Source organism: Polyodon spathula, chromosome 6 (genome assembly GCF_017654505.1).
Source record: "Polyodon spathula isolate WHYD16114869_AA chromosome 6, ASM1765450v1, whole genome shotgun sequence".
Taxonomy (NCBI): Eukaryota; Metazoa; Chordata; class Actinopteri; order Acipenseriformes; family Polyodontidae; genus Polyodon; species Polyodon spathula.
This window is the reverse complement of record NC_054539.1, coordinates 10,595,002-10,608,176: the sequence shown is the minus strand read 5'-3', so window position 1 is coordinate 10,608,176 and position 13,175 is coordinate 10,595,002. Positions and strand designations below refer to the sequence as shown.

General features: G+C 33.5%; 1 protein-coding gene across 2 annotated transcripts in view; it reads left to right on the top strand.

The window, feature by feature from the left end:
• Positions 1 to 13,175, top strand: part of LOC121316837 (adhesion G protein-coupled receptor B3-like) — a 195,973-nt gene that overhangs the window by 146,437 nt on the left and 36,361 nt on the right. For both annotated transcript variants that reach the window (XM_041252082.1, XM_041252081.1), the window contains exons 17-19: positions 6,521 to 6,647; positions 9,682 to 9,785; positions 9,914 to 10,016. In XM_041252082.1, coding sequence (XP_041108016.1) covers positions 6,521 to 6,647; positions 9,682 to 9,785; positions 9,914 to 10,016 — 334 coding nt within the window. The remainder of the gene's footprint in view (positions 1 to 6,520; positions 6,648 to 9,681; positions 9,786 to 9,913; positions 10,017 to 13,175) is intronic.

Below are 13,175 nucleotides of genomic sequence, written 5' to 3'. Positions count from 1 at the left end.
AAGAGTTAAACTAAAACCTTAAGTGGATAATAAGGCTTGCACATCTCTTGTCATTCTTCTGTAGATAGTTTAGTTTTCCAGTCTTTTTTTTTTCTTTCTTTGACTCTAGTGAAGTTTATTTAATCTGCTACCACACTGTAGATTCAGTCCCTGTGCAACAGGTATAGGAACCCTTTCTAAAACATGAAACTTATTTACTGCAGATACTGAAGAAAGTTACATGGTGTCAGGTAGGCTCCTCATTCAACATTTCACCCTATATCTATTGATTCCGGTATTCAAAGTAGACAGAAACATGTTATTTACTGTTAGAGTTTGCTTTAATGGCCAAAAAATGGTGAATGTTTTTTGATCTCTAACTGTATATACAATACATTAAAATAAACTTCACATACAGTAGGGTTGTGCAGCAGTAGAACCCACAGTACATCAGACAATAATAACAAAATTCCATTTAGACACTCCTGTAACCTTTTCTGGAAGAAGATATTCAACTTTTTTTTTTTTTTTTTTTTTTTTTTAAAAACAAAATATTAGCGCTTTTAGGCTGATACGTGGCAAAACTGGATAACATAAAAAGGTTTAAGGAAAGAGTAAGCTGTTTCATAAATCGTCAACTTACATTTTGAGTGTATTTGTTTATTTTTGTTTTTGTAGTTTTTTTTTTTTTTTTTTTTTTTTTTTTTTTTTATCTTACACTATTAGCCTGCTTGTCTGAATTAATATTAAGAGCTTATGACCCAATTTTATTATTTGTACACAACCTTGTGTTATTAGAGGTCATCCCGACAGGACAGCCACTACATAGAAGCACAGGATGGATTACACCAGGGGGTTGCCAAGTGGCTCAACCAGTAAAGGCACTTCTATGTGAAATGCAGGGTGAGTTTGCCGGTTTTCAATCCTGGTTGTGCTGAGTTGCCGATTTTGGCTGGGGGCCCACAGGGAGCGCAGCATTGGCCTACGCTCTCTTATGGGCTGTGATGGAAAATGGCCAGTCATCCCAAGACGGAGACTTCTCAGGCTGGGCCCTTACCTTCAGGGTTTCAGTAGCTTGGTTGAATCCATTGCTTAGGTTCATGCAATTGGTTTGACAACAGGAAACTAAGTCACCCTTTGAGTTCTTTGATTGGTAAGAGGGTTGCATAGTGAGGCACAGTGTGTACTTGACTAAGATGTCCTACACATTTTAGGCATAAACCCTAAAAACAGGGTAACTCTTTTATTGGATATTTGTATTTTTTATGGGATATAACATGTACAGTGGAGCCACTTTAGACTGTCAAAGCTTTTTACTCCAAATCATCATTAGCTTTTTTTATCATTTATCATTTAGCAGATGCTTTTATCCAAAATAGCTATCCATTAGCTACTCAGATGTTCAATTTAGAGGTCTCAAGTTGTTTCTTATTAAAAGTAATTGGTGTGGTTTTCTTTTTTCTGTGAATAACAAATTGTGCTAATATCGGTTTAGAGTAGAATGCTTTTATAATTTAGAGTTACCTTGTGGTCAATTGTTGTATTAATGCACAAATCCTAAAACGGAAATTAAATGTTCTACCCAAAGGTATGTACAACAAACCCTTGTATATTGTATACGATTAGGAAAAATCACTATTATATTCTACCGCATACTTAGTATTTAACATTCAGTTTAAGGTTGTGTCAATTCTTTTTTTTTGTATGTACATAATTAAGCACAGTGGTAGCCATGGCCAGCTGTAAAAATGTGACTCAATATGCTTCTGAAAATTAATACATCATATTAAAATATTGGGTTAAATTTCCAGATTTATTTTCCACTTCTCTCTTTTTCTCCCAGCTTCCCTTTTTAATTTGATTAATCTTGGTCTCATTTATGCAGGCGAGACTGAAAGGCTATTTCTTAAATATTTGATGAATTCTTAATTAAGGAGCATTTTCATGAAAAGATTCTTGAGATTGACCACACTGGCTTCTTAAAAGAAACTTATATCAGGAAACTCGCGGCTCTCATTCCCCACATTTAATACAATTTACTTTAACAATGTTAAGACTATAGCTTCATCAAATTAGAAATTACAGACCGTATAGTAGTTGTGACAAGAAAAAAGTGGACAACTGCTAAAATAAAATGAAAAAATGTTAAGAAAATCAATTGACAGTATATTTTATTATGTGTAATATTGAATGTAGAATCACAGCAGAAGTTAACCAGCAATCAAGCCATGTGTGTCATAAAAACTGAGTCTGTAGAATTAACATATTATATTTTTAATTTAACAGGTTTCATTTTTATTTGACCAACTTGTCAAGACTAGACTTTCAGGACTGCATACATACAGACAACGGTAGTGAAAACTTCAAACACTAGAAATACCAGGACTTTCAGCCTTATTCAATCAATTCTTTGCAATTACCATCATAATTAAGAGCATAATAAACTGTTAAGTGTTTGGAAGATTGTTGTACATATATTCTGTAGGTGTGGATTTCCAGTGATTAAAATTCTTACAATTCAGCTTCAACCTCCAGAACTTTAGTGGAGGATAATTACTGTATTAAATTATTGTTTTCCTGTTTAGATACTTGGTCTCAGGCCCACTTGACAAAGGGTCTATTGTCTGACCATTGGATAAGACATTTTTAGTTAGACTAAGGGAGAGCTGCAAGGGCACATAAGGGGGAGGTAGTGAGTTGTAAATAAAGATGAACAATCAGAAGATAGGCAACTGGGTAATTTTTTAATGATTACTGTTTGACTGGGAGAGTGCTGTGGTAGGGGTTGTCCCTTCTAATTTTTCAAAATTCATGATCATGTTAATAATTATACTGTATACTGTTCCAAGACTTAATAGTACAAATTAATTGTACTATTTAAATTCAAATAACTATGATCAGCCTCTTTATTATTGGTGTGTCTCTAAATTTTTCAGCATGTGTTATTTTTGAAGATAAAGAGCTATTATGTCATGTTTGGAGTGTGATAACCGAAGAGCACCCAGTTGGGAGTTTGTGCAAGAGGACAGCGATAGCAGTGGGAAACTGCATCACACACTGAACAACAGTAAACATTTAAGTGCATTTGGGCATACAGAACAATAAATAATACACCAGTAATATATTCCTTCAGCAGTCCGTAATATATTTTGAAAACACCTATGTGCTCCTGATGAAATGCTAAAAGTTATAGTTTGAGAATTACATGGCAGCATGTGCTGTATAAATTTGTAAATGCTTTGAACAGCAGACTAGATAAAAATGATGATCAAATAATATTTATTGGTCATGACTAATCATATTTGTTTTGCTGTACAATTGTTAACAATGATGTCTTACTGTCATCACACTTTTTTTTCCCCCATACAATTTTAAATTGTGGTATGATTACATACTTCCAAGTTGACCCCATTTCACTTATATCAGTTATTGTGTATTTAACATACATGATTCATAGTCATATACCTTAACTTACTTCCACTTGACACAAGAAAAGTGGAAAGCATTTAATAAATAAATAAGAAGTCAGCACATTAAGCCACACTATTTAGAGTACTCTTACTTATGCTGGATAAGTGACCAAAGGTAATCCATCTTCTGTTCAGACAAATGCTCTGAATTGAGTCATTGCCATAGGATTTATTTGATGGTTTAGGAAATGTTTTTTTATTTTTTTATTTTTTTTTAAAGTCTTATCAGCTTCTTGATATGGCTGCAATAATGTGATCCATTTGTATAATAGAATTATTTCAAACTCTGTTTGGTTGTTTGTGCTTCAATAAAATGGCATTTCAAAGAAACCAGTGCAGTGCTTGTAACATTAAATTGCATTTAAATCTTGGCATGGGCACCTATTGTTATGTTATGTTTGATTTCTGTCAAAGAGGTCCACAAATATAGTTTTCCAGAGGGTTGAACAGGTACTGTTGTTGTTGTTATTTTTTTTTTTCTTTTTGATTGTATGTTCTGCTATTTTATTTTTACATAGATAGCTTAATTCATAGAATATATTGTTTCGTTCAACCTATCAGGATTGTAACTAAACTTTGTGTTTAAGGGCAGGAGTTTTTTTTTTTCTTTTTTAGTTAATTAGTTAGGGTTTCCCTTTACTGTTTTTAACCCACAGCGTAATATACTTGTTGTGGATATAAGCAATGTCCAATAATGCACCTGTTTATTGGATTCCACTAAGGCAGCTTATTATACACAGAGCCTTTATCTCTAGAAAGTCCTTCTTCCTGCATGACTGCCATTTATCAACATGCATTATGAGTCGGCTCATATAGGACAGAACTCATTTAAGTAGCCAGCAGATTATTGTTGTGTGGCCGCCAAATCTTGTTTTATTTGAGTTGTAAATATTGGACTGTGATATATTTGTTGGCCATCCATTAGGGGACTTTATTTCCTTTGGGTTTATGAAGGATTTGCAGACAAAAACAGATACAAATTACGAGGATTTCTCATTCAAAGTATTGTATTTATTTTCTCCCATGTTACAGTGGAAGGCATCAATCTGCTTAAGTGTTCATGTAGCACCATCAAGCATTGTGGATAACCTTGTAAAATGCATTTCTGTTGCCTTATCAATGTATTTTAACAACTGGCATGAATTAAAATGCTATTGGTGGGTTTATTTCTCACAATGAAAATGTGCATATGCACAATAATATATGCCTGGTGATAAAATGAAAAGAAATAGAGTTGGTTGTTTTTTTTCTTTAAAAAAATAAATCAGGTTGCATGTACCAAATTACTCTTATTGTTTGTTTTCTGTGTCGATGGTTTAAAAAGATCAGCTAAAAATGAAAAGGTCACCATGTCTCTAATGATGGCAGGAGTCGGTTTAAATGATTAGATTAATGTTTGCATTTATAACAATTGGAGTAGGACATGCTAGCACAGAGGTGTTCAGTTCTAGTTTATTGTGCACAAAAATATTCAAGAGATCTGGTTTTATATCATTCAGGGCAATGGACTAATAAGCAGTTTTATACTTGAGTTATAATAAAATGTTACCTGATTGAAGCCAAAGTAGTATATTAAGCAAACTAATCTAATGGAGAGCACTAAGAATGCTTTGGCTATTCTTTGTTCAGTATTTTGAATTTTAGCTGGACATTGTGTCAGGCTGTTGTGAACATGTGTGTTTATTGATTGTAAGTGGTTGCAGGTTTCTTTTTATGTTATCCTGCCATGAAAGGTTTAATTTAACCATTGAAAATAGTTTAAAGCATAATAGTTTAAAGGGGGTTCACAATATACAGCTTGGTAGTATTTTAGTTACAGTAGGTGTGAAAAAAAGATATTCACAAGTGATAAAACGAGAATAATTGACTACATGAATAGGCTCTCAAACATTTCAAATGATCATCGTCTTCCTGTTAGGCCATTTAAAATATATACAGGTGGACTACAGACAAATAGACTGCCAGTCAGTCTTCTAGATAGATAGATAGATAGATAGATAGATAGATAGATAGATAGATAGATAGATAGATAGATAGATAGATAGATAGATAGATAGATAGATAGATAGATAGATAGATAGATAGATAGATAGATAGATAGATGGAAAATGGAATTTTGGAAAATGATAATCTAATATTAAAGTCTGAATAACACAAGGTGAGAATTATTTATCTGCCTAGATGTACCTCAGATATATTTTCTCTGCGAGATTTCAAAGTGGGGGAAAAAAACCGTCTGTAATAAATAGAAGAAACGTGTTTTTCTTTCATTTTGCTTTTGCAAGAGAAAAAAAATATGCTGGGCTGCTACCATCATCGCTATTGCTGTGGGGTGGAATATAGTTAGGTTCTGCCGTGTAGTGGTATCAAAAGTGACAGAAACTAAACGTACAGCTAAAGCAAAAACAAAAACATCTAAAAATCGGATTAAAAATATAAAAATACTATTTGCAAGTGTGGAATAAAAAAAAAAAAAAAAAAAGCATTGGTGCCTTGATTGTCTTGTATTACAGAAACCCTCCCCTACACTGTAGTCCATGTAAACGGAATAGAGTATCAATCTGATGCTGTCCGTTTCCAGGGTGAAATTTTCCCTCAGGAAGCATCCAAAGGCTGCTAATTAGAAGAGCAAGGGGAAAAAAATAACAGCCAAAAAAAAAAAAAAAAGGACTTAAAAATAATAACAGTACATCAAATGTGATATACAGAAGAGTTCGTTTAATTTGAATCCAGAAGTATTGGTACAACAGACATTTTAATTTAACTACCTTTAGATGGATTAAAATGCACTGTTATTTCAGGAAATGGGTAGGTGTTCCTATGATGAGGACGCTGTACAGAGGAATTTAATCAATCAGAACCACCGTCGCTGGACAGCTCCGTCTTTTCTCGCATCTCTGAAATTATTTTTTTTTTCCTGTAAATATTCGTGTCATGATGTAATTAAACAAAACAAAGGGAAAAAAGAGTAGGTGCAACCCTGTTACGCATTGAAATGATGGCTGCTGTTGGAAACTATTTTGTTTAATTGAGCTTCTATCAGCTTTGACTAATTCTGCCTTTTCTTGCAGGAACGATTCTTGGGGATACTGGTCCTCCGAGGGATGTAAAACTGTGTTTACCGATGCATCCCATACGAAATGCTTATGTGATCGTGTCTCTACTTTCGCCATTTTGGCTCAGCAACCAAGAGAAACAGTAAGTATGATTGGGGGGGGAGGGGGGGGGGGGGGTGGCAGGGGGGGGGGGGGGGGGGGGGAGGCATATTGTGATGTAAAAACCTATAAACTGCACTCCACGACGTTCTGATGCTGTTCCAATTAAATGCATATGATAGGAATAATTAATGCTAGATTTATGGAATTACAGTGTGCAAAAGTTTCGAAGAAATTGTTGATAACGAAGTTCCGACTGTGATATATTCTGTTTCTGTTTGTAGATGCTGATTTGTATGATACGGTAGCATGGTTGTTTTAAATATACCTCACAAGTAATGTTATCTATGCGTTCTCCATAGCTTGTGAAAAGTGTAAACAGTGTATTCGGTGTCGTGTGTTTCAGTATACAATGATATAATGTTTTGTGTGTTTACTAAATGCTAAAGGTCTTGCTGCATCTGAGCTCAGATGTTAATACGTTTAACTACAGTACATGAGGTTTATGTATTTGTTATTTGTTATGTAATAAATAAATAAATAAATAAATAAATAAATAAATAAATAAAGGTCAAGTGGGTCTTTTACATAAAAACATAAATGGAAAAGATCCGTGTCATGCATATGACTAAATAACAGTTACAGACAAGGACAGAGATAGAGTTCTGATACTGTAAGCCACAGTGAAAATCATTCACCTGCAGAATTCTCAGATTAAAAGTAACACCCTTTTTCTTTTTTTTTTTTTTTTTTTTACAGAAATCCTTTATTTATATAATTGAACATTATTTATAAGAAACATGTGGAACAACCCCCAATATATAAGTCTTTAAAATCACTGCCTGTATGTTTAAGTATGTGTAATGCCTGCATGCATACATACATCAGATGTTTTTTGTTTGTTTTCCTGTGTCGGTAATTACACCATCTTCTTATATTCAGAGTCCCTGGATCACAGTCTGATACATTTATTATCTATTCTAGATGGTCTAAACGCTCAGGGTTATAATTATTTAATGTATAAGATCTCTATAACATTGCTTTACTAGCACTATGGGCCTATGGATTATTTAAAAAATGGATTGTGTAAAAAATAATGTTGTGCAGCAATACTTAACACTAATTCAGTGGTATATCTAATCAATTTAACTTCTTACAGCAAGAAGATGAATGAATGTCTAGCATCAGTCATTATTTTACACATCACACTCTGTAAACTCCATAAAGCTATTCACAGGATGACAAAATGTACTTTTGTTCATTTTACAAACTGTGCACTAAAATGCTTTGTGAATATGAAATATATATTTCTATGTGTACAGTCTTGGGGAGTAACATATTACTGTAATCTGATTCCATTTTTTCAGTAACTTGTAACTTGAATGGTTCCTTTTTCAGACAGGTAATGTAATGTGGTAATGGATTACATTTTATGCAAAAAAAAATTAATAATAGTTCATTTTCGTTACATTTGAAAAAAGGGCTACAGCTAGGTAAATCAGAAAGTGCTTTAACAATGCAAGTCAAATCGTACATGTATTGCTTGTCAAATCAATTCAATTGGTTGGAACTACGTATCTGCGGCCTGGAATTACAAAAGAGGGTGGGGCAAGGACAAAGAACTAACTTTCTGCAACTGTTACTGTAACTATTTTGTTAAAGTAAGTTGTAACTATAACAGATTACCTTTTTGAAAAGCATCTTCCCCAACATTGTACTGTTATAGATTAAATCTATACATTTCTTAATGACTGACAAAGAACATTTAAAGTAGTAGTAGGGCAAAGTTGTTTTTTTTTTTCTTCATTCAAACTTAAGTACATTTTTATCCAAAACGTGAAAACCTTAATGATAAGATACATTTATTTAAATAAAAAAAAAAACGTTTTGTTATAATATTAACACATTTAAGCAATTTAACCAGTTTCCTGTCTCTTAATGCAGTAAGTTCTGATATATTAGGTAATTAGACACAAAAACATACATTTCGTGATGGAAAAGTGCTAAATATAAAAGTTACAAAGCTTTGATAAGTAGTTGCTTAAATACAAATGGTCATATTCTTCTGCCATATTATTGGCACAGATTCAAAAGTGACCAGTTTTTTGTATTGAATTACAATCACATTGTAGATATTTCAGTAAGCTGAAAGTAGCTTTTTAATTAGATTTTTGGCCACAGCATCTGCATCTGCTTCCTTTTTTACTAAACATGTAATATTAAGTATTTCAATTCAGAAGGTAGGAATAATACAGTTAAAATAGGACTCAAAGATTAATAAAAGACTGATATATTTATATTAGTGAATCTGAGCTGCCAGAAATGCTGAGACTCTTTGTGGTCTGCACAAGATGGCATCTCTTATAAAAATAAGAGACAGCCTACACACAATATATTAACTTACAGTATAATTAGATTAGTGATAACAAAGGTACAGTACCAGAACAATCACAAACCCATTTACTCCAAAGTGGTGTGACCACCATTTCTTTCTGAAAGGCGTGAAACACCCATTAATGTAACAAAATACAAATTTAATTCAAGGACATTTGAGTATACTTATGATTGGTTTACCTCACATTTTGAGGGGTATATAATGACACTTTCCAGTAAAAGGCTTTGCAATTTCATCTAGTATACTTACCTATTAGACATCTTTAAAATTACTGTAGTTTACACTACCTGTACCGCTGTTAAAAGTTTGAATTTTTTTTTTTGTATTGATAAGTATGTAAAGAAAAAAAATCATTCAGAGGAACATTTGTTTTAAGGTGTCAGTGACTTGAAGATTACAAATTACATTACAAAATGTTATTAATATTTGCAGTGTTTATCATTTTGTACTCTAGACTTAAAAGTATACTTCTTAAACACACATACAATTTTGTTTTTACCAGTATATGGCGTGCCATGATCTCCCAAGCACTGACAGTTAGGATTACAGAGTTATGGTATTACCACTTAATTATTGATTAGTGTTTAAAGTTATAGACGGACAACCTTCTAGCTGCAGCTTTATTAATGATTAGGTTATTTGGTAATAGAGCAACATTCTCTGCATTGTGTTTATTTTACAGAGCATGGAGTACTCAGGCGTCCCTTCAGTTACATTAATAGTAGGCTGTGGTTTGTCTTGTTTGGCGTTGATCACCCTTACAGTGGTGTATGCAGTGCTATGGAGGTCAGTACTGTTTTAGTTGCCTAGAAATATACAGTATACTGTGTTTTGTGTTTCTGCAAATCCTGTATAATGTTGGATGGTGGAGGTTGAATTCTGTTTGTTAATTTACTTTTCTTATCTTGTTCCAGGTATATACGATCAGAAAGATCAATAATATTAATAAACTTCTGCTTGTCAATCATCTGCTCAAATATCCTAATACTGGTTGGACAGACCCAGACACAAAATCCGGTAATTAATTAAAAACTACATTATCTTTTTACAAAACTTTCATATTTTGTGTCATGTTTTCTATCATACAATGTAATAAAAAAACTGTAATAACAGCTTCTGCTATTTATTAGAAACTGATTGCAAAGTTTCCAATGGGCAGATTTAGGTCCACCGCGGCCACGTAATCTTGTAGTGTCTTATTCAGTAAAAGCACTTTGCATGAGTGCATGGTAAGTCAGCTTGCTCGGTGGTTCAAGTCCTGGTCGTGCTGGGTTTCTGATCTTGGCTAGGAGCTCGCTGGTAGCACTGCATTGTCCTGGCAGACTTCCCAGACTGGGCCCATGCCTCCAGGATTCGGTGGCTTTGTAACATTAGTTGCTTGGATTTAGCAGGTGAAAGAGACGGTTGACTTCACAGGGTGGGGAGATGACATTCAATTTGGGCATTTTAAAATTAATGATGATAAAATGTCATAAAATTTGGCCTTCGTAACGGTAGTGGAATGGTGAGTTATTATATGAGGTCCACGGATGTGAAATGTTAATCAACGATGTGTCCACCAGTTGTCTTGCTCTTCTATTTTTTAAAATATATATTTTTGCCAGCCTCACCCTCAGTCAATTATGTTGACTGCAAAGGGGGAAAAGCAATGGTATTTAGATGAACAGGGTTAGTCATAAATGTTTCGGTGCATTGAAAGAAGAACATCCTTTCACCGTTCAAACTGAAGTGGCACTTTCTCATTTCAAGTTTTTTGTAAGGCTAAATGTTTGCTTCCTTTTTTTATTATAAGTACCACTTATTGTTTCCCTGCAGTATATACTCGACAAATTATAGAATCTTGTCTCATAAGCTTCTCTCTGGTTAAAATGTATTTCTGTATATTGGGTTTAGCTTATTCTTGAAGGATAATTCAAATTGCAATTAAATGCCCTTATTACAAATGATTAAGTGTGTTTTGTGGAAGTGGCATAGTGATTTGACAGTTGCTGTTAAAGAATGGATTGAGCTGCCTTGTCAGAAATATTCTTGTTATATTAGGTGATTAAATGTCTCTCATTGCCACCGTAAGTGCACTCGACTAGAACTGCCATTAACTTCCAGTAGAATCCCTTGGTGTGAACCACTACCATAAAGAATAGTCCTGCCCCTTTTGGTGTGACAGCAGAGTCTGACAGTCCAGTGACCTGTTCATTTACAGCTATTAAAGTAGTCAGAGTTAAAAAAAAAAAAATCTCAGGAGATGAAAAACTCCCCATTAAAATGTAATTTTAGCCTAACAATATGTGGTGATAAAGAGAACTCTACATAGAATATCATATAGGGTTCTGTAGAAGACCAGCTGGAATGGCAAATTCCGTTTTTCAAAATGACCAATTCTGTTTTTTTTTTTTTTTTTTGGGGGGGGGGGGGGTCAGTTTTTACCAATTTATTAATAATTAACAACAACATTTGAACATAAATAACATTTTTACATTTTAAAAAATCTATTGAATTATTATTTTTTTTAAGTCCCTGAGATAATGTAGTTTTCAGGAAAAATCTTTCTTAAAGCAGTCCACTAGTAACAATGTACTGTAGATCAGTCAACAAATAAAGGTGTTTTCAAAAAAAAAAAAACAGCGTATTGCTGGCATTACAATATACAGATTAGTCTCAAATGAGGGGCATTATTACAAAAATATACAATTTTCATAAAATTACAAATTAAATACAATGTTCAGGACACTTTTCTCCCATCTGTAGTTTTGTCTGCAACAACGCAGACTGGTTTATGCTGTACTTGCTGTAAAACTGCTTGCATGTGTTTCTCATATACTCTGGACAGATAGAGTTGCTTTAGTTAGAGCAGGGCTCTTCAGCTAGTTGTTTGTTTTTTTTTGTTTGTTTGTTTGTTTGTTTTTTAATTTAAGGGGGCCAGATTGGCTAGTATTTTACTCTGCACATTTTTAAGCAATATTAAATATTGCATAAGTTAATGTTCATATATTGAACAAGACTTACACATTTTACCATATGAATAGTACTTTAATAATAGAACAGTGTGAGAATTTAAAGGAATACCATTACAGACATTTTAAAATGTATGACATATTAATAGTATAACTTAAGAGATCAGCGCTTCTAACCAATGTGCCCTCTGGATACGTATTTCCAAAAGCTCCTTGTTTGGTTTCCAAATGCCTTTTCATATTGTATTCCTCGCCCACTGACACACATTCATTGCACAGTAAACACACTGGCTTTATTTATTAAAGTAAGATAATATTACTAGTAAAAGTATTTATTGGTTCACTCATTGTTGAATGTACAATTTTCACCATTTTATTCTTACTACAGTAGCTACAGTAGAGAGAGGCCATGTTATAGCGGCACTAGTAAAAAATCACTCTTAGTATGTAGTATTATTAAAGAGTCAATGATAAATTTGAAATAATAAGTTATAAAGGTTTCACCTCAGCCACCGTGCCGTTTCCTTGTGTTGAGCGGGTGACAGAGTAACGAAGTTGCGATAATAAATAAATAAATGTTTTAGGTTGTTTTTTTGTTTTGTTTTTTTAAATCGGAGAGTTGACAATCGTTTTTTTACTTTTCACTTTTCTGTGTATACAACTACACAATTATTCCATAGAATAGAACTCTCACAAAACATCTAGTTGCTCTCACAAAACAGCTCGACTCACACAGCACATAGGCAGCGCCGCAACAGAGACACAGTCCATCCATGTGACACCCACAAAACCACCTGTTTAGATCCAATCATCTAAATAAACATACAAAAACGTTTAATGCAAGCATCATCGCTGGGCTTCTGAGTAGTGTAGTTTTCAAAGCAATCCATATTTTTTTTATCGGCAGCAGCAGTAATTTTTTAAAGGTGCGGTTGCAAAGCAACATTCCATTCCCAAAATGCCAATTTTGTTCCCAGTGTCTAATTCCACGATTCCATCCGTGATTCCGCGATTGTGGAAAATCAGTAGCCATAGATAGATAGATAGATAGATAGATAGATAGATAGATAGATAGATAGCACACAAGGGTTATAAAAGGCTTTTCTCACCTAATTTGTTTAGTTACTTGTTTCATGTAAGTATTTTGTTGCTTTCCTGTGCACATAAAACATGTATACTGTGTGTTGTTATTTACATTTTGATTCCAACTGGGCTTATACGTAAT